The sequence below is a fragment of the Buceros rhinoceros genome, unplaced genomic scaffold (genome assembly GCF_000710305.1).
Source record: "Buceros rhinoceros silvestris isolate BGI_N320 unplaced genomic scaffold, ASM71030v1 scaffold7721, whole genome shotgun sequence".
In the NCBI taxonomy this organism is placed as follows: domain Eukaryota; kingdom Metazoa; phylum Chordata; class Aves; order Bucerotiformes; family Bucerotidae; genus Buceros; species Buceros rhinoceros.
In genome coordinates, this window is record NW_010395889.1 from 9696 (window position 1) to 29632 (window position 19937).

At 39.4% G+C, this 19937-nt stretch overlaps 2 protein-coding genes across 4 annotated transcripts in view; one reads left to right on the forward strand and one right to left on the reverse strand.

Moving 5' to 3' along the window:
• SMPD4 (sphingomyelin phosphodiesterase 4, neutral membrane (neutral sphingomyelinase-3)) overlaps positions 1-7792 on the forward strand; it is a gene marked incomplete at its 5' end in the record, with an annotated part of 17286 nt that extends 9494 nt beyond the window's left edge. The window contains 9 exons of the mRNA XM_010145696.1: positions 1922-2067; positions 2500-2590; positions 3563-3663; positions 3953-4116; positions 4813-5018; positions 5462-5695; positions 6446-6577; positions 6737-6865; positions 7313-7792. Of these exons, the coding sequence (XP_010143998.1) occupies positions 1922-2067; positions 2500-2590; positions 3563-3663; positions 3953-4116; positions 4813-5018; positions 5462-5695; positions 6446-6577; positions 6737-6865; positions 7313-7639 (1530 nt within the window). The remainder of the gene's footprint in view (positions 1-1921; positions 2068-2499; positions 2591-3562; positions 3664-3952; positions 4117-4812; positions 5019-5461; positions 5696-6445; positions 6578-6736; positions 6866-7312) is intronic.
• A 2266-nt stretch (positions 7793-10058) lies between these two features.
• Positions 10059-19937, reverse strand: part of MED15 (mediator complex subunit 15) — a 23154-nt gene continuing 13275 nt past the window's right edge. For 2 of the 3 annotated variants that reach the window (XM_010145693.1, XM_010145692.1), the window contains 9 exons: positions 14924-15060; positions 14477-14604; positions 13473-13607; positions 13038-13101; positions 12805-12871; positions 12192-12352; positions 11840-12006; positions 10850-10948; positions 10059-10645 (listed from right to left, as the gene is read on the reverse strand). In XM_010145693.1, coding sequence (XP_010143995.1) covers positions 10509-10645; positions 10850-10948; positions 11840-12006; positions 12192-12352; positions 12805-12871; positions 13038-13101; positions 13473-13607; positions 14477-14604; positions 14924-15060 — 1095 coding nt within the window. In that variant the 3' untranslated portion in view covers positions 10059-10508. The remainder of the gene's footprint in view (positions 10646-10849; positions 10949-11839; positions 12007-12191; positions 12353-12804; positions 12872-13037; positions 13102-13472; positions 13608-14476; positions 14605-14923; positions 15061-19937) is intronic. The other variant, XM_010145695.1, reaches the window with a different exon arrangement.

The following is a 19937-nucleotide window of genomic DNA, read 5'->3' on the forward strand; positions in this document are numbered from 1 at the left end:
CCCTACTTCAGCCCTTTATTCATTGGGTCATCATTCTGGGAAATGGGAGGGCTGACCATATGTACTATAAAATTCTTTAGCACTACATGGATTTTTTCTGCTGTTTAATCCTTTATTTTTTTTAATAAAGTGCTATGATAGTGCAAGGTACTGCTTAGAAAGGAAAACAAGAACTAATTCTTGTCTTTAAATCTTTTTTACTATTATGTTTATCCAATTACTGTGTTAAGAAAAGAATAGAATGTATCCATCCTGTAAGCTAAGATTTGACCTCAAAAACACTTGTGAGGAAGAATACTTTTTAAAACAGTAATGTCTGTAATGGTGCTGATCCAGGCTAAGAGGAAATTCTAAGAATTACTAAGTGGAAAAACAACTAGCATCACCTGAAACAATACTGAAATAGTGGTACTGGTGGTTTTGTGCGTTCAAAAGGTGCCTTCAAGAATTTTTTTCTTTTTCTTAAATTACACCTTTTCAAGGCTTTCAGCAGAGTACTCAACCTCTCTAATTGCTTATGGAGATCCTGATTTAAACTCCTAGGACCAAGTAACTTCTCAGAGTTCACCCTCTTATATAAACACTCCTCTGAAAACATGGGGACTAGCCAGGAGCTGTCAAGAACACAAGACCAGCCTTCATTAGAACTAGTAACAGATTACCTTCTCTCTTAGAAAAGTCTCATGTCTGGCTGTATATGTGACTGTATCTATCATCAAGCTTTGCATCTTCTCTTGGAGTGCACTTTACAATGTCCTAAAAATCTTAAGAGATTGTAAAAACAAATCTGCTTTGCCTTAGGCATTGCAGAGAAAGGACACACAAAGACATACAGAGCCCCACACATATATATCACCACCACACCGCCCCCAGCACTGGAAATACTGTTGAATGAATTTAAGAAGTGGAAATTTTTTTGTACAAAAATGCCTGTCAGTCTCCTAGACTGATATTCAGTGTCTTACCTCATCATGGCTGCATTTGGCATCCTGGAAACATCTTGCAGCTATTCTCTAATACACTCTTCTAGCATCTTCCAGTATATTTACAGCTGTAACTTTTGTTTCAAGTACATTCTTCTCAACTTTTGAGAAATATGAGAACTGTGAAACTTAAAATACAAGTGATATCTTAAAATCTGCCTTCGGCAGTGGATTGAGATTAGTTCACTACTCTTAAAGTAGATTACAGTAGCAAAGGAGTCGTGCTTTGTCCCCAGAAGCTGCAGCAGACCAGCTCCTGGTGCTGGGCACCCAGGACAACTAGTTCTTTTTTACCTCATTCATCTCCCTGCTGTATCATACACTCGCTTGTTTATTAGCGACATCACTGTGGTTCACCATCACTCCTTGTGCTACTCCCACCCAGGCTACTTCTGATGCTAGAAGCAACAGGATCACACAGGACTTGAAGCAGTTCTTTTTCTTACCATAACTTTTTCTAGGATTATTCTTTTTTACAAGGCAGATGAGTACCAGCCTAGGAAGGAGAACTCAGTAAAGCCAACCAACAGCATAAACAAAGGATCTGTTGTGCTGTCCACAGCAATGAACTAATAACCATAATGAAAGGCTGAATATTCTTTTTTCAGAAAGGGTAAGTCAATATCTACAAGTTATTCTGTTTTTAATGCTAGCCTGAAAGTCAGGGCATTAGAGTACTGTAGATACTTTTTCTTACAATCACATCATCAAAGATATGCTACTGTTTCCTACTGCCTTCCTACTGATGGCAGAAGGTCCTGGGGAGCAAGTCTATCTGAAATCAGGTGGCACCAAACTACAGTGAAGAACCTAGAAGGAAGAGAGCATTTCCTATGTTTTGATTTCTGATCTGAGAATATTTTCAATTTTCCTGAACTATCTCCCGGACATTTAGCATATGATACTCATTATTTTCCTGTCTTTTGCTTTGAATCCAGGAGTCATTTAAGCCCACTGAGGAGCACGTTCTAGTGGTAAGGCTGCTTGTGAAACATCTGCATGCTTTCAGCAACAGCCTGAAACCAGAGCCTCTCTCCCCTTCAGCCCATTCCCACACAGCCAGCCCACTAGAGGAGTTTAAAAGGTAGGTACCTAGGCAGCCTGTCTCTGAAACATACACATCTTCTCCCTGAAAACCTCTGCTGCCACCAAGAGGTTGAATTAGGTTGCTTTGATGGCTCATTACAGAACTACATTATTAAAAATACATGAGAGCTAATGGATTAAGCTTCACACATCCACTAAATGGGGGGCAGCTTCTGGAGGGGGGATGTCTTGCTAATCTCTATCTCAGCACAAGTCAGAGAAAAGAAAATGCTACTAGAAGATTCTGGCCAAGGTTAGCAGAAAATTCTATATATCTGTATTTGAGTTTAAATTTGGTTAAGAAAGAACAAGTTTGGGTCAGTCCTTTCTCTATATGCATTTGTGGAAGTGCGTTGTATTGGTAGTTGCTTGGATTGGGGTTTTTTTGCTACTGGTTTATACATGTGACTGTCTTTGAATCTTTTTGCAGGGTTGTAATTCCTCGTTTTGTCCAGGAGAAACTTTATATCTTTCTGCAACATTGTTTTGGCCACTGGCCTCTGGATGCCTCTTTCAGAGCAGTATGTACCTGCTTCTCTTTCCAAGTCTGTACTTAACAGAACTAATAAATAGTTATTACCATTTAGCAGCTACTTCTAGGTCCTTAAATCTTTTATGTTTTTCTAGGACAGTGAAATGTACATTTAATGTTATAGAAAGAGTACCGATTAGACATAAGAAGGAAGTTGAATAGATCTTAGTGAGAATTACTACAGGTTGTTGGCCGATTGTCCTTACGCTGAAAATGCCTCTTAAAACAGATACGTTCTTATAGGTCCTAATTTCTTTATGTCTTATCTAATATGATAGGTCGTAAAGAAAAATAATACAAGATTAGTTTATGATAGCAAGATACAGCAAATATTGCCTCCTGCAAGCAGGAAAAGGAATACATCAGACCATGACTCTTGATAATTAACATAGGAGTTTAAAAACACAGAATGTGCCAGGGCTAGATCTTGCTCACTACACCTATAATTAGATGTATCACGGTGTTTGAGCTACATGTCAGGCAGAAGGCAGAAAAAATGTTTATGGAGGCCATGGCAAACCTCTTCTTGGCTGCACTGCAATCAGGACTTCACTGTGTTTCCTCAGGGTGGTGGCTATGTCTATGCAGAAGATGAGCTGAAATGATATTAATGTAGCATGTTGTTTACTTACTTCAGTATGGATTCAGTGAACACGATCAGAGCTATTAAATGCACCTTAAATGTAACCACCAACTAACTTTTTCTTTCTAGTAGTGCTTTGAGTGCCATCACACTTGGGTATTACAGAAAATCCAGACTGATCCTAACAAACGTGCATTTAGTTTTTTCAGTTCTTTTTCAAATATACGCAAATACTAGAGAGTGCTTTATTCCTAAAAACTTCTAGGTGTCACTAAGATGATATTCACTGGGTTTAAAAGAAACAATCAAAAAACCCTATCTGTCTTCCTCTCCAAAAAGTATTGATACTCGTGTGATTTTATGTGTGATTTTGCTTAGGTTCTTGAGATGTGGTTAAGTTACTTGCAGCCTTGGAGGTATGCTCCAGAAAAGCCGCCACAAAGCACAGAGCCCTTGCCTCGCAGTGTGTCAGAGAAATGGTAAGGAGGAAAGAAACTGTGAGTAATCTCAACCAAGCCTCAAGTTTATGCAGATCCTGAGTAGAACAGCAAAATTTTTGAAAGCATCCACCAACCTGAATTAGCTTCTCACAGATGATTTGTTACAACACAAGCTTTTGTTCTGAAAGGAGTATACTTTTCTCTCAGTGCAAATAGACCACCTTTCCAGAGGCAGTATAAAACATTACCTTAATGACTCATTTGGCAGAAGACAAAGTAACAGTAACTTAAATAGCTGTACTCACAAATCCTGTACTCACTTTGACAGGGCTGCCTTCATTCAGGAAAACCTACTCATGTATACTAAGCTGTTTGTAGGATTTCTGAACAGAGCTCTTCGAACAGACTTGGTCAGTCCAAAAAATGCTCTCATGGTGTTCCGAGTAGCCAAGGTCTTTGCTCAGCCCAATCTAGCTGAAATGATCCTGAAAGGTAAATGGATATTTTGACATCTTATGCTGTCCTGTCTCAATCTTCCTTCACAATGCCTACATCTTACCTCAGCAGCACTGAGGTGAATAGACTTACTCTCCCAGTTTGCACGCTCTTGCCATTGAAAGTCTGTGTGTCTTTGCTAAAATTTGTCATATTGGTTTAATATGTCTATAGTTCTTTTCTCATCACCATCATTTAGATTCATTTCACAGTTTTTTTCTTTGAAGAACAGAATATTGGATGTTTACAATTAAGTCAGTTTTTCTTACACTTGTCTTACTTGCAATTTACCTCAGGATTAAAACATCTTATACCTCTAAAGGTATCTGTATTTAGCAAAATACCTAGTCCTGTATGCACCTCAGGATAATTAGGATACAGTAAAATTGGAAGAGGTAAGATTTGACAAGTATCAATGTCTTAAGTGTCATGATTCTCCACTGCCTTTGTTGAAAAAAGTTACAGGCTTAAAATGCCATCGGATGATCTGCATTAAATGCACTCTGACATTTTCTGCTGTGGGCAGAGAGGTCTAAATGGAAAAAGGGTAATTAAGGCACCTTTCCCCCTAGAACTACCTGCCTACCTAAAAGCAAGTAGCCCAGCAGACTTCAGATGATTTGCAGCCAGACCTTCCATAGGCAAAAACAAGAATATTATGTAACCATCTTCACTACTGCTCTCAAATTTTAGGAGAACAGTTATTCCTGGAGCCAGAACTTGTTATTCCCCATCGTCATCACAGACTTTTTATGACCCCCACACTTGGTGGAAGCTTCTTATCATCGTGGCCTCCAACTATTACAGATGCCTCATTTAAGGTGAAGAGTCATGTTTACAGCCTGGAAGGACAGGAATTCCAGTATAAACAGATGTTTGGAACTGAAGTCAGAAATTTGGTAAGCAACAAGTTCCTTGTCACGTGTCTTTCTGCTTTGACAGGTGTTTTTTCAACGCTGAGCATCCATATTAGGAAAAGTTTAGAGTGGAAAACTTCATACTCTGCACTGCTGTGTAGTTAAGTTTACTGACAGTGACTTCAGGAACCTGAGGGGTCTCAATCCAGCAGAGCTGCTTGCTATTTGCTAGATAAGAAGTTAATGTACAGCTTGCTGCCTTGGAGTAGTATATTGAGAGTATTTCCTCTCAAACATGCTTACTGTGAACTTCTCATTCATTGTATTGAGTAGTACCTGTAAGGTAGTCAGATAAAACTAGCAGGAGGAAAAAAAAACAGCTGAAAAACCTGGGACTCAAGTTTCTTAAATGCTTCAACAGCAAAGAACTGCCTTCTCCCTACTGGAAACACAATTGTCCCACACAATTTTTTGTTTTGTTTTAGGTGTTAAAACTGGCTCAGTTAATTTGTCAGGCGCAGCAGACGGCAAAATCCATATCAGACCATTCTGCAGAGACACTGGCTAGCCATTCCTTCTTTTCATGGTTTAGATTTACACCTTCGGAGATGAATGGTTCCTACACAGGCAACGATCTCGATGAAATTGGGCAAGACAGCATCAAAAAAACAGATGAATATTTAGAGAAGGCACTGGAATACTTGTGCCAAATCTTTAAGGTATGTAACATCTTTTTAAGAACTTCTCTACATGGCCGCGAGACCAGGAGTCAGGATCCCTCAAATGTACTCTCTAGTACTTTGTGGGGTCACAACGCCATCCAGAGACCCTGCTAGCACATTCTGCTGCAAACTTCTTCTAGGCTTGACTTTACCTGACTACTTCAAAACGCCTTTAAATATAGATGGAACGAGGTGCTCTGAATTTCTAAATATCAAGCTTACTTTGTTTCAAGTGACCACTCTTCTGGATGGTATGGTTTATACCAAAACCCTGTCTCTTTCCTTGTGCCTCCTCTCATGTTTACAAACAGGCAAAGCATGGCTTAGATTTTAAAAAGAGTCCAGTATCTTCTGAATGTAATGAACTATAAAAATACAACACATAACTAACTATAGATGAATGGACTAACTACAAGGAGACTGGGGGTTTTTCTGGTTAAACCTAAAAGACCAGATTAATTTCTGTCAGCCACACTCTCATATGGACTTGATTTAGGAGAAGGCAGCTATTTGACAGCTTTCAAGGAATAAAGGACATATAAAACATCACCTGTCTTCATGAGCACAATCAATCTGGTCACTTTTAATCTCTTTTTAATGTCTAGCCAGAGTGCTATTAAGCAGTTCTTGGTGTCTGTGCTGGATGTCAAAGGTTTCGAGTGCTGAGGAGTTTGTGAGCAAAGAAATAAATGAAATAGAAAGGGTTAGATCAAGCACTTGGTTTAGCACTGTGTTATTCTTGAGTAGCTGAATGAAGCCCAACTGACCCAGATGATGATGAAGTGTGGGACAGCTCAAGATGAGAATGGAAAAAAACAGCTTCCAGACTGCATTGAAAGTGAGGATGGCCTCGTTCTTACACCCCTTGGCAGGTACCAGGTGAGAGAAGAAAGATTCCATATCACTAACAGATTATTCTTGAAAAACAAGTTGAAATTCTACAGCAAGAGAAATGCAGCTTATTTGGGGCTGAGGTGCCTATATAAAGGTGCTTCAGAGGGGAGATACAAGATGAGGAGTTTATTTTCCTGTTTCTAGATCATAAATGGCTTACGCAGATTTGAGGTGCAGTATCAAGGAGATACTGAGCTTCAGCCCATCCGAAGCTATGAAAATGCCACTCTTGTCCGCCTCCTGTTTCGTTTATCCTCAGTGCTTAATGAAAGGGTAAGTGCAGCACAGCCTCCTTTTCTATTTTCCATTGCAGATTTCTGTCCTTCACGGCACTTGCAGTGACAGTTGGTTTGTTCTTGCACTGCCTCCTTTATTGTGGTCTAGATGGGTATTTCTAATTTCTATTGCAGGCTTGCTTCTCTACCTGTAGTTCTGCTTCTCCTACACAAAACATTAATAACTTTTAAAATGTATTCTTTATGCTTGATGAACAGTGGAGTAGCATTCAGCAACAGTAAAAGCAAATCCTATTCTTCCTATAGGTATGACAGATAAAAGGAAAGTCTGCACTAAAGCAGTTCTACTATTTAAAAATGCATTTTGATCCCCCCCTTTGGCCTATAATCCTCATCCTGTAAAAGAACACTGTAAAATAAGTTATACTTACTTTGTGGCAGTAGGTACAGTAGAATACTAATGTTTAAACTTTTCTTAACTCAGTTTGCTGATCAGATGGACGTGCTTTGCTCCAGGGAAGATTTTATTGGCAGACTCTGTCGCTATCATCTTACCAACCCCCACCTCATACAGAAAATGAGGTATAGTCCCATGGTGAATGACAGAACAAGCCAGAACTGGGGACCAAGAATCAGTCTGAGGTTTCTGGCTAGCTACAGGACTCTGATTTCTTTGCTGATGATCTACTTCATTGCATCCTGGTTTTACATTGGGCCAGTGGGCTGCACATTCATTATTCTCATTGGATATTTTCTTTATGCTGTAATAATGACTTTCTTCTGTGAAAGATGGAAACCACACGAACACTGATATCCTTCTCTTGGCTCACACTAGTTGAAATAAATGTTATAAAGGATGAGCCTGGGATTCAATGACTAAAATGTTTGAATTATATCAGATCTTCCTAAAGTATTTTTTAATATTAAAGTTAATTGAGTTTGTAAGCAACAACGTGGTCTTGTGGAGATAATCAATGTAAATTTTATTTTTATGCAAGTGTTTCTATAGAATCTAGCAAACTACTTTTGAGGGGGAATTTATGATTTATTATTACTGAAATGAATGGTGCCATACGTAGAAATGTCTTTGATTCAGCAATAGCTGTACTGAAGCCTCTTACATCATTCTAAAGCAATTAGCTGTTGGACTTTCACATTACATTTTCAGGCAGAGCAGGCACCAAGGCAACAGAAAGAGCAGAGAAATGTATAGAAAGTTCCACTGATTGACTGATAAAAAAAAACAGGAGATGAGACAAGACATCAAGAGTGGCATGTCATAGTCCAGTGTTGGGCTTAAACCTCCTATTCCCCACCTGAGGCCTCCCCAACCCAGGCAGGTTTATATGTTCTGCCTCCATAAACCACTTCTCCATGTGTTTGCACCTCCTCTGGAGCCACTACACTCAGTGGGATATTAACACTCTTGTAAAAACAGAAGTTACTGCTGTTTCCCCTATAACCTTACTAAAACTCTAACCTGGCAGTTTTGGGCAGCAGATAGGAGCATCCATCTCTCTGTTCAACAAGTACTTTGTTGTCCTCTGTCCTGATATGAAAAGGGCAAAAAAAACCTTTTTGTTCCATCAGTGCTGAAGAAATCCATTGGCTCCTAGCTGTGCTGCAGCAGTGATACTCCTGTAAAGCATTAAGGACTGTGCACAGCAGTGAGACAGGAGAGAAACCATTTACTAAATAAATACAGGAGCAACCCCCTGTGTATTGAATGCATTCATGGCAGCATCTGACTCGGACGGGTTAAACACCATGCACTGCTACACCCAGCTGATGGCACTGGGACAGTGAGGGAGCTGCCCTAAGCCCCCGCCCTCACCTCCCTGAAGCCCCAGCTGCTGCAGGGGCCCCTGGGGCAGGCCAAGGGGCAGCACAGGGGTGGGCAGCCAGCTGAGCAAAGCTCTGCTGCCCTGCAGGAATGTAATGGGACCTCATTTCCTGGGTTTTGACTTAATCATGTATTAAAAACAGTAGTGGTGCTGCTGGTTCTTTTGCCCTGAGGAGAGAGTCAGCCGTGTAACAATACCTGTTAAAAAACTACATCTTTTGTTTGTAGATACCATTACTAATGTCTCAGTCAAGTCTTCCAATTCACTGTGAGGACAGTAAAGATAGTGCTGCATGGGCTAAAGAGTCATTTGTGATTTCCTCCCCTAACCTTCAAAGTGTATGAGTTTTCACTTACCATAGAACCAAGTAACTGTTATCCAGTGAACACACAGAACTGGTTTCTAAGGATCAACATGGGAAGAGCAGTATAATGTTAGCATCCAACACAGGAATAATAATAAATTTATTACAATAGAAACAAACAGATAATGCATTAGTTCATGTACAAAATACTGATAGCATTCTGCTGCCTCAGTCAGTGCTTACTAAGTACCCACGTTTAAAACATCCTAGAACTGATGACACCACACAGATTTACAAAGGTCATAGCAATTTCTTGATACTACTGTAAGAGAGCCCAGCTACTCCTTAAGGTTTGCTGCACAATGCAGGGAAATGGAGCAGGATATAATGAGGACATCTGAAATTTGAAATCCTTCTGCACCAGAAAATTAGGAGTGAGCAACTTCTAAGCACTGGGAAAATAAAACAATCACACTATGCATGAAATTTTAGTTATTCATGGCAAATGTTTTCATTAGAAGTGCCCAGCAAAAAGGCAGCTGATGACTTACTTGAGTGCCCATCATTGCTCAAGGCACAAAATACTAGTCAGTTCCGCTCCTGAGTTATGTTGGGTTTTTTATCCTTTTCTTTTTAAACAAACTGATGTAGTACAGAAGCATTTACACTTAACTGCATCAACTCCCAAAGGAAGCCAGACACTTCAGAGAGACTCTTAGCTACAAGCCTGCTGGATTGATTGGTGTTGGGGCTTTATGCTGCTGGGTTTCCCCCCCCACTTTTATGTACACATTTACTGAGTTTACAGAGGAAGTCAGTGTGCACATTAATATCTCTTCTTTCTCATCACCTCTCCCTTTTGGAGAAACGTGGTCCATGCTAACCAAAACCCGCTTATACAAAGTAGGGTTTAAGATATAAAATACCTTTTTTTTCCTCTATTTGGTTCCCCACCTCCAAGTATAATTATCCAGATTTATCTCACATGTTTGAGGGATGCCTTAAAAAGCTGTAATTTATCCCATCTCTGGGTAAACCCAATAGGCAAAAATCCTGCAACCACTGAGAAGTTTGCAAGCACATTCTAGTTGCAGCTACTTTATTTCTGGGGGAGTATCAAGTCACAGAACACACAGTGTAAAAGGAATACTGGCACTGAGCAAACTTTGAAGCAAATGAGGACATTTCTCCCTACTCCCTCTTATACCAGACTCCCTGATGGAAGTCCACAAATAATTTCTTCTCTAAGAAGACAATAAAAACCTCATTCTAATACAGTCTCAAGAACCATATATACACAATTTTGTCTGTTTGAAAATGCTGGCAGAAGTCCACAGAGGCAGAAGATAAAAAGCATGAAAGCTAAGTCTAACATCAGGTTCTCTACTGAACCTGACACCTAGAAACAAAACAACATAAGGCTTCTTTCTTCTGAAGTACTCTCCCCCAAATGCCTGTGGTTTTCCACAGCATGTGGAAGGTGCCAGCTGCCAAGACCTTCTTTCTTGCTTCACAATTTAGAAAGTGAGATGTTATGCCGCAGAGAGGCAGGCCTGACGAATACTTTGTGCCCAGGTGTTTAAGAGTGCTGTAACTGAATGCTTGTCTGGAAGCTGCAATAGTTTTGAAGTCATGTACCGATACACTGACTGCAAAAAGGGATTGGCTGCTGAAAAAAAAGATAACAGATAAAGGGAGTTATAATTTTAATAAATTAAATATTTTAATTAAATAATTAAAATACCCAATTTTAATATTAAATATTTTCATTAATTTTAAAAATAATAATTTAAAAAGTAGTATTAGGTGTTCACATTTCCCCACAATTACCACACACACATGCCCAGCAAGTGTCATGCTAGCATCCTCATACCGTACTGTCTAGGGTTTTTTATCCATAGAGGGCTCTGATCTGGATAATCCGCTGGAACGCTGAGCTGTAGTGGTGGGACATTTGGAAGATTCTTGTCATCTAGAATGCAAGCACACTTCCAATCAGAACAAAGCGTTCCTTGCTGGACAGAGAGGGGGTTTTGTGCATAACATAGCTTGGTTTCTAGCCTCTGAACCCCGAGGAGGAACTAGGCTGTACATCTCCATTTTTACTGGAAGGCAATCCCATTACTCACTTTAACAACACTCATAAATTCTTGGAAGAAAAGCCTGGCAAACATGGCTCCATCTCTTATGCATTTCTGCACCTTGCCAACCTCGTCATTTCATCAGCTGAACTTCACTAAGTTAGACACCTCATTTTTGAAAATTAAATGCCTTTTGTACTAATATTCGGGACAAAACCAGTTCAGATTTCTCAAATGAAGGGAAGTAGGAAAGGATCTACTTTCGCCATTGGAATCCAAGAGCAAAACAAGTTAATAGACTATAACACTTTATAATTATTCAGCTGAGGTGAAAAAAAGATGTAATTTGAATTTCCTTCTTAAACATACACCATTGTCTGTGATGATTACTACAAATTGAAATAGACCCTCACAAAAAATTAACCTGTCGTTTCTCTAGCTCTGTCCTAGTTATTGAAGGCAGAGCAATTCTCACATACCAGTACAGGTCAAATCAGGAATCAAGATCATTGCTAGTAACAGGTAATATTCTAGACACTAAAAGAGAGCCCACATTGCAACTTCAGTGCAAAGCAAGAATCAATCAGTTTAACTGAAACCTCCAGGCGTCCCCTGAAGTGGGCTGTGCAGAATGTCATAATTAAGCAGTGCTATGAATCTGGTAAGTAGACTTTGTGCAGAAGTCACATGTTGGCAAGATTCAGGACTGTTAGCAAAAAACTTTTCAAATTTCTACAACCCATCAAGCTCAGCACTTCTTTCTGAATTCACTCTTTGCTTACCTAGCTTGCATATGAGATGAACTGTGCCGTTATTACTGCAATGGGAAGGGTCCAGGTTCACCAGGAATTTAGGATTTAATCTTGCAACTTCCCCTTGTAAGACATTTGGTATGGTCTGTCTTTCATCCTCTTCATATTTCCGTTTTCGAGGGGAAACTACGGGGGCCCTATGTAAAACAGTCCACAAAAACACTAGGTGAAAATGTACCAACACTGCATTTGTCAAATATTTTATGGGTGTGAAAAGGAACCCATGCATAAACACATCTGTTCTTTTAATCATTTCTACAAATAGGTACTTTTCTCTTAAATAACTAATATTTAAGACAGATAGCAGGTCAATGATACATACGTGATCGGTGGTCCGTGAATGGCAGTCATAGCTGGCATAAACGTACGGTAAAGGGAATGGTTGAAGACTGGTGAACGGATGTTGGCCAAAACAGCATCCAAAAGTGGCTGACACAAGTACTGCTGTTTGGTGGGGGGCACTGGGGGAGGCGGTGGAGTAGGCTAAAACACAAGAGAAGCCCCTTTTCTTTTAATCATCACCAAAACATAAACCTTTACCATGATTCTGCAAGATTTTATAGCAGTAAACTTCCAAGGCATGAAAAACAAAGGATTCTCAAAACTGCATACAGTAACATCAAGGGGAAAAAAAAAGAAAATAAAAAGCCAACTGCAACTTTCATTTAGGAAGTGTGTTCTGAAATCAGCTGCAAAAGTTCATAGAAAGAATTACTCACACAAAGCACAAGAATTTGAAAGTTCAGTTAAAAGATACATACAGGTGACTTAAATGGGGTAAATGCTTGCCCATTTTTTCCTGTTTTCCTATTCTACCCAACCTTACTTGAAGTCTTAATAGCATGAGCAACAAGAAACAAAAAAATTATGTTGCCAAATCCTAGGACTTTTTGGAATAAATTGCTTATCTCTTGCTAGCACAAAGCATCACATACCACAGCCATATCATTTTTCAGCTTCTCCAGAGCAATTTCACATTTCTGCAGTGTCTTCAGAGGGCACCTGCAGAAACAGAGAAATTTCATCAGCACAAAATCGTCATCTTGGCTGAAGAGTTTCTGCTATCTGAGCCCCACAGTCAGCCTCCATGCCAATATGGCTGGATAGTAAACAACAAATTTCTGAAAGAGCTGGGGAATCTGATGTCGAGCCAAAAGGAAAAACTTACCGTTTTGAAGGATCAGTCAGGATATCCAAGAGACTCTTCATTTTACTCAGGTCCTTCTTCCTATCTGAAACAGTATCAGAGACACAAACACTGACTACAGGAACAACTTCCATACTTGCAGAAAGACAGTATTCTATAAAAAGTGAAAATAAGAGCCAACACTCAAGAAAGTAGGGAAGATCCAAGATCTTTCAACTCATCGTAAGTGTTCCATTGCACAAGTTCTGTGTGTCTCAAAAAACTGATGGGAATGTAAGGATAAGGATTTTACCCACTCTTCACAGTAAAATCTTTATGGGCAAGAAAGAGCAACAAACTTTCACTGTCATTTTTAAACCCTGGAATAGAGAAACCCTCGCGAAAGGCAAGGTACTGCTTCTTTCATCAGAAGACACAGCTGATAGAGAGAAATGCATGACTAAGAGGGAACCTCACCTTCATTTTTATCTATTTTATTGATCATCCTCCGGAGTGGCTCAATGTATTTTGATAGCTGTTTGAGTTTCTCCAGATATTGTTGCTCCTCTGACTGGCTAGAACTGGCTGGACTCATAACGGAATTCGGATTTCCTGGCAAGAAGCAAAGAGCGCGTGTCACAGGGATGATAAAAAATACCGCACAACAGCACTCTCACAGTTCAGAATGTAGATCTGAAACATGGCACTAAGCGTAAGCTCCCGTCAAATATCCAAATCCACAACTGGATGCCCTCCACAGTTTAAGTGCTTGTCCAACCCTCTACACTTTGTATAGAAATAACACGTTCTGTGGACAGAACGGCAATTCCCATTTAATACAATTTTTTTTCTGAAAAGATCTGAAGTTTCATATACCCATTTTCTAGGCCCTCATTTTGCCTCCACTCTAGTGCATCAAACACTACGTCAACACGCTGACTTTGCTGCAGTTTTCCTTAAAGCCATGCGTTACAGACTGCAGAGCACACAACGCTGGTATGAGAAGGAGCCATTATGTTACTTCCATTTACAGTATCAGAAACAGCTTATTACATCTGGCAGAGAGAACAGCACAAGAGTCAGTACGCCTGGGATGCTGGTTTGGAGCAAAGCAGCTTGCTGCCTGTGATTAAGTGGTTACGTCCTTTACAGCTGCATGCTGTTGCTAAGGGTTCCTTCCTCTATAAGCTTCCTCCATTAAACTAAGTATCATTCTTTTTTTCAAAAGACTGGACAAGTTAGAAAAACCCATTACATAGTTCAATGATGAGAAAAGAGGTTTCAGTCGATTTTGATTTGCAATATTTGTATGTTATGTTATGTGACGCATGTGACATGTTCACTACCTGCAGTGCTGGCTGTTTTGTAGAGCTCTTTTAAGTATACCTAGTGCCAAATAGTAACCGCTTTCCTGGGAACTAAGTCAGTTACCAAAACATACCCCAACACACGTTCTGCAGTACAGTTCTCAGACCATTTACCTGGAGTGTTTAAAGGACCTGGAGATGGGACACTAAAATTCTGAGGCGTTCGTGCAGCTGCTGGGCTCTGGGATGGTTGTGGAGATGGACTGGGGAGAAAGCTGCTGGGTGATGGAGCTGGGCCAGAGCTGAAAAATAAGCATAAAACCAAACCTGCCAGAATCTGACAAGGAAACACAATCAGCCTGTGAGCAGATATGCTTTTAGTAAGGATTTTTATGGTACTCTGTAGCTCTGCCAGTAGACTTGGTGAGGATTTTGTACTCAGGTTCTTTATTTAAAATGGGGGTTTTCAGAGTGTGTTCAGCACAATCCCTGTGCCCTCACTGAAGTTGATATTAAAATTTGTTCACTTCAGTGGAAGCAGAGTAGGATATATTGAATGCTTCTGAAAACCTTACACTTATGGCACTGACAAAGGTCCTCAAAAGTTGCAGTCTAGCTCACCTGACATTTGAATTTGGCTGAGAAGTTGGCTGGCCTGGCTGAGGAGATGGCTGTGGTGGTGGAGGCATTGATTGGGGTGTCTGAGCTTGTTGGACAGGAGATGGGGATGACATCATGGTAATATTGTTCTGGCTGACCTGAAATGTGGGAAAAAATAAGATCAACAACAACAACAAAAGGGAACTGAGGATGGGAACCTAACTAAAAGGCTTTACCTGTGGAGAGAAGCATATCTTCAGGCCTACAAAAAATGAACGTGTTAGTTTCCTGTTCTCCCCCATGACAGTCCCACCTGTATTGTTTTTGAGGCTGTCAGGGCAGTACTTCATATCAACTTTACTAGAAATAACCATTAAAATTGCACATAATTTCAATAACTGTGGTTTTAATTTCCCAAACAATCATGTTGCAATGAAAATGTCAGAAGTGCCATCTGAAAAAACTGTGCTATATTAGTACTAGAGTAAAGAACAGGAAGAAAAGACAGTTCTAACTTGAAAATTAATAGCCGTAAAAACCCCTCCTTATTTTGACATTTTAATTACTGTCTTCAAAGGTCTATCAGACTTGACTGTAGCTTCCCAACTGGTTTTCTTTCGGAGGAAGGAAGAAAAAAATTAAGTAAGCTAAACCACCAACATCTTGTTTAAATATTCAGCTTTGAAAATCTGGGTGGAGATGGGAACGCTCCAAACTGCATGGCTGGGTAGGGGGGGAAAAAAAAAAAAAAAAAAAAAAAAAAAAAAAAAAAAAAAAAAAAAAAAAAAAAAAAAAAAAAAAAGAGAAAAAGAAGTAGCTTTCTGGCCTGCGGAGAATGAAGTAGTGTGCCTGAAGGACAAAAGGATGAATAATAGTATTTCCAGAACAGCACCAAACTCTGGGTAACAACTCAGTTACAACTAAGTCACTGTAAAGTGCCAGAGCCAGATGATGCTTAAATTAGAGCAACCTCTTTGTTCTAATGGACATTTTTGCCCTCAACCACTTAAAACTAAACATGGCCAGAAGCATGGTATAACAATGCACATATTAAGTGATCATGTTTAAGGCACGTGCCTTCTTACGACCTGAGACTATAAATAAGTACATATAAAGATAAATTGGATTAGCCTGCAGAGGCCACATATTACGTATGACTCAGTAACCCATGCATCCACTCTGTAAGTCACTTATTAGCACCTTTACAAATTAATAACTCTGCCCCCCTCAGTCTAAACCATTTTTAAATAAAAGTCCCAGCAAATTCACATGTCCCAGGCACTTCACAGGTACTGCAGTTTGGTGCTGTCCTTCACTCACTCATTAAATATCTATCTAAATAATCCAGTTGTTTCCAGAGAACATGATACTTAGCACATTATAAAGCACTGCATGGTCTGCTTTCACACGTATGCACTGACTATAACACGAAAGGCTTTGCTTGGAATACCAAATTACAGCTAGGCAAGAGGTCACACACCACTTAAAAAAAACCATAATGGGCCCAAACAATCCCCAGCTAGGTGCAAATGTGAACTACTAAACTTGAAGATACCAGTTTAAAATCAAATGCAGTCTGATGTACTGTGATTTTTTTTCCCAGTCTTCAATAATCCCATTACCTTCACAACTCCTCCTACAAAGATAGTATGTAAAACAAGGGAGGCCAAAATGATGTTTTAGATCAGCTATTATATCTTCCTTTTCTCCATAATCCACAAATATTGAGACTGTTACTGTTTTTCATAGTAGATGGATTCTTTAACAGCATGTGTCTCCTCAACACTTGGAAAAGCATTTCTGAGATTGAAAAGCATACTCTGCCTCCCACAGACACCAAGCAGCTCAACTCTGTTCGGAAGGAAGCTAGGATAAACACTGCAAAAAGCACTCTGATTTTTTTAAATGCTGTTTAACATTCTATTAAACAGCAAGTGATTTAGAACTTACCCATATGGATGCTGCACCCATTTATCATCAAGTCAAACTAAGACCACTTTTGAGTAGTTCACCATTTCCTGAAAATCAGGCCCCTCTTAAGTGTCGCAAATTGGTTACATAAAATTACTTCTGAAAACTTAAATCCTTGCATTTTGGGAAGGAAGGAGAAAGTTTTCGTTAGTTTTTTTTGCCAGATTTAAGCTTCTGTATCTACTTCAACACCAAGGTCCCTTGCATTTATTTACAAATGTTGCAGAAAAGGAAAGAACATGCAGCGTCTAATGTGCACATAAGCACAGAATTAATTAGACCTTTTTTTGCATCACCCTTTCTCATTTAAGTTCATGCATAGGCAAACAGCTTTCCTTTTGCAGCAGGTTTGCTTTCTGCCAGCTTCATTTCAGAATACCAAAGGCTAATGTCTAAATTAATGTCTAACATTGCAAAATTTTCAAAAACATGCACTCAGAATGCAATTATGAACTTACTGCCTTACTTTTGTTTGAAAGCAGTTAATTTGCTACATAATAATTTCAGATGTCTTTCTATAGAACAGGTCTAAAGATGCTTTCACAGTTTTAGAATTGCATATTGCAGGATATGGATTAAGATTACAACTTAATGAAACATCAGCTTCTAAGGAATGTTCTTTCTGACCAACTCCCACTAAACAGGCTTTAAAAAACCCCAAAACCACCAATAAACCCAAAATACAAAAAAGAGCTTTCTCTGGAGCTTTAACTCCAGTAAACTCACGTAGCTCCTCATTTAACCCCAGAGTTCAGCCATGGTTACCGACCATTTGTATACCCTTACTCTTCAACACATATAAGGAAAGTCAGCTCCCTATTTTTTCACTGCAGGCTAAGAGTTCCTGCATCTACAAGCATATTCATGGACAGCTATTATAGCCCACTAAACGTGAATTTACTGCGACTCTAGAGTGACCTCACCATGACACCAAGCCCTAATTTTTCAAAATCTTGCCCAAATGATATTTAAGCTTTCATGACAAAAGTTTGCACTTAATATCCCCTAACTCAAAGCTATTCTTAGTGTTTAGAGCTGGAGGATAAACTTAGCTATGAGGCCTACCTCCAGTTTGCTGAGTCTCAGGCAAGGAACAGCGCTCAGTAGACAAAGGCTAGCAAGAGTTTTTCAGAATCTCCTGGTAGCAAGTGTACAATATGCAGAAGCTAATGGCAAGGAAATGGAGACTGCCACAAGGAAGTGATGGGTAATAATGAGGAACACTGGGAACACCTTTAGTCTGAAGAAAAACTAGAAAGCATTTACACTATGTACTTACTGTTAAACCAATAAGTACAGCCTTGCCTGCTCTGTTGCAAACTGGGTTTAAAGTGCACCATTATACTGCTTTACATGGCCAAATGAAAACCCTGCAGAGTTTCAGATAAGTTCAGATAGAGGTTTCCATATTCCCAGTCAGGCCAGTATCCCTTGCTTTATTTTAATATTATCTCCGTTTTACATTTTTTTTCCCCTATATTTTAATTTTGCTGAAGATTGGAAGTTCATACTATTGCAGACTGCAATAAGTTTGCGGACAGAACTTGAAGGTTTTGACACTAGAAATAGAAGAGAACAATTGGTATTAGCATATTAGTTATCTAACTGCTGAAGCAAAGGCTAAGGATTAGATTATTTTAATCTTTTAACATTTCAAGCTCAGCAGGTTTCTTGAGCCAATCCAAAGATGGTATATGAAGCTTCTCTTAGCGGTTCAAAAAGTGCCACATCTTCTGTTGAAAGAGATTCTTCAGTACAATACCAAGATTCTTTCCTAAAGAGAAAAGACTCTCTCAATTAACCTATCGAACTCTAAATGACTTTTGAGACTGTAGTCAATGAGATGACAGATTCTCAAATGAGTAGTTAATAGCCATATATATGCCACAGCCCTTTACTCCTACTGTGAACAGCTGCAAAGGCTCTGATGAAAGGAACTTATATCCAACAGACAATATTATTTAAGCGTTAATTAAGAGGTGTAAATGACAACATTTCTCATTTCTAATCTACACACCTGAACAAAGTGTTTTGGCAGACAGCACCAAAGATTCATGCCGATCCAGAGCTGTCAAGTATATGGCCTGCCAGACTGGCTTTAAAAACAAGCTTCCTACCACTATTAAACCGTGACTCACTATTCTTCCAGCTGCTTAGGAGCCATTTTCACTCCAATCATTTTCAAAATGAAATTTCCTTTATTATTCTGTGTTCTCTAGTTGTTCGGTCTTCTACATCATTTTCACAATCCTTGGCATGCTACTGAGAGTGCTCCTTGATGACCAAATTCACTTGGTGTCAGAAATCAAGGCTCCTCAATAACCACAGACAAGACACCACTAAAAGATCAGCCTGTGGCACTGAATGCTTAAACTAGAGTTCTTTTGTTGTGACTCAAATATTAAATAAGCCAACCTAATACTTAAATATCTATTGGAAGGCCTCATCATCCAACCAAACATAGCGAATACTTCAGATGGAAGGTGATTGTCTCAGTACATATACACTGCTACAGGGAATAAAGCTCAAAGAAAATTCTCCTTCGACTCAACAGCTATGCTTGGGTTTTATTCCAGTTAACACATAAACAATGATCTGGATTTAAACAACCATCCATCTTAAACCAGAAACAACAACAGATGTGTTTGCCTACGTCTGCAGAATCTTTCTGGTCACCGTATCTACCTTAGCAAATTCCCGAGGAGAAAAGGCTGTGCCTACTAAACTTGATGCAGCAGCACTAGGAATCAGAGTTTCAGACATTCCACAGCCCCGTGACAAGCTTGCAAAGGGAACAAAAATGCTAAGAGTGAAGAAACTTTCATTAAACCTAAAATTGCATCTGGTGTTTGAAAATTAACATCTAGAAGAACAAGACACGAGGTTCATGAGTAACAGATAGAAAAATGCAGTTGAACGCTATTCCACCGTCATAACATGATACATGTTTAAACCAAACCCAGTCACACAGGGCTCAGCAAACCTCTGCATAGCCAAGCAGTGCCTCGTTTTATGTCTTACTGGTAAGAACTCAGTTCTATTTCATTCTAGTTCTCCCCATTCC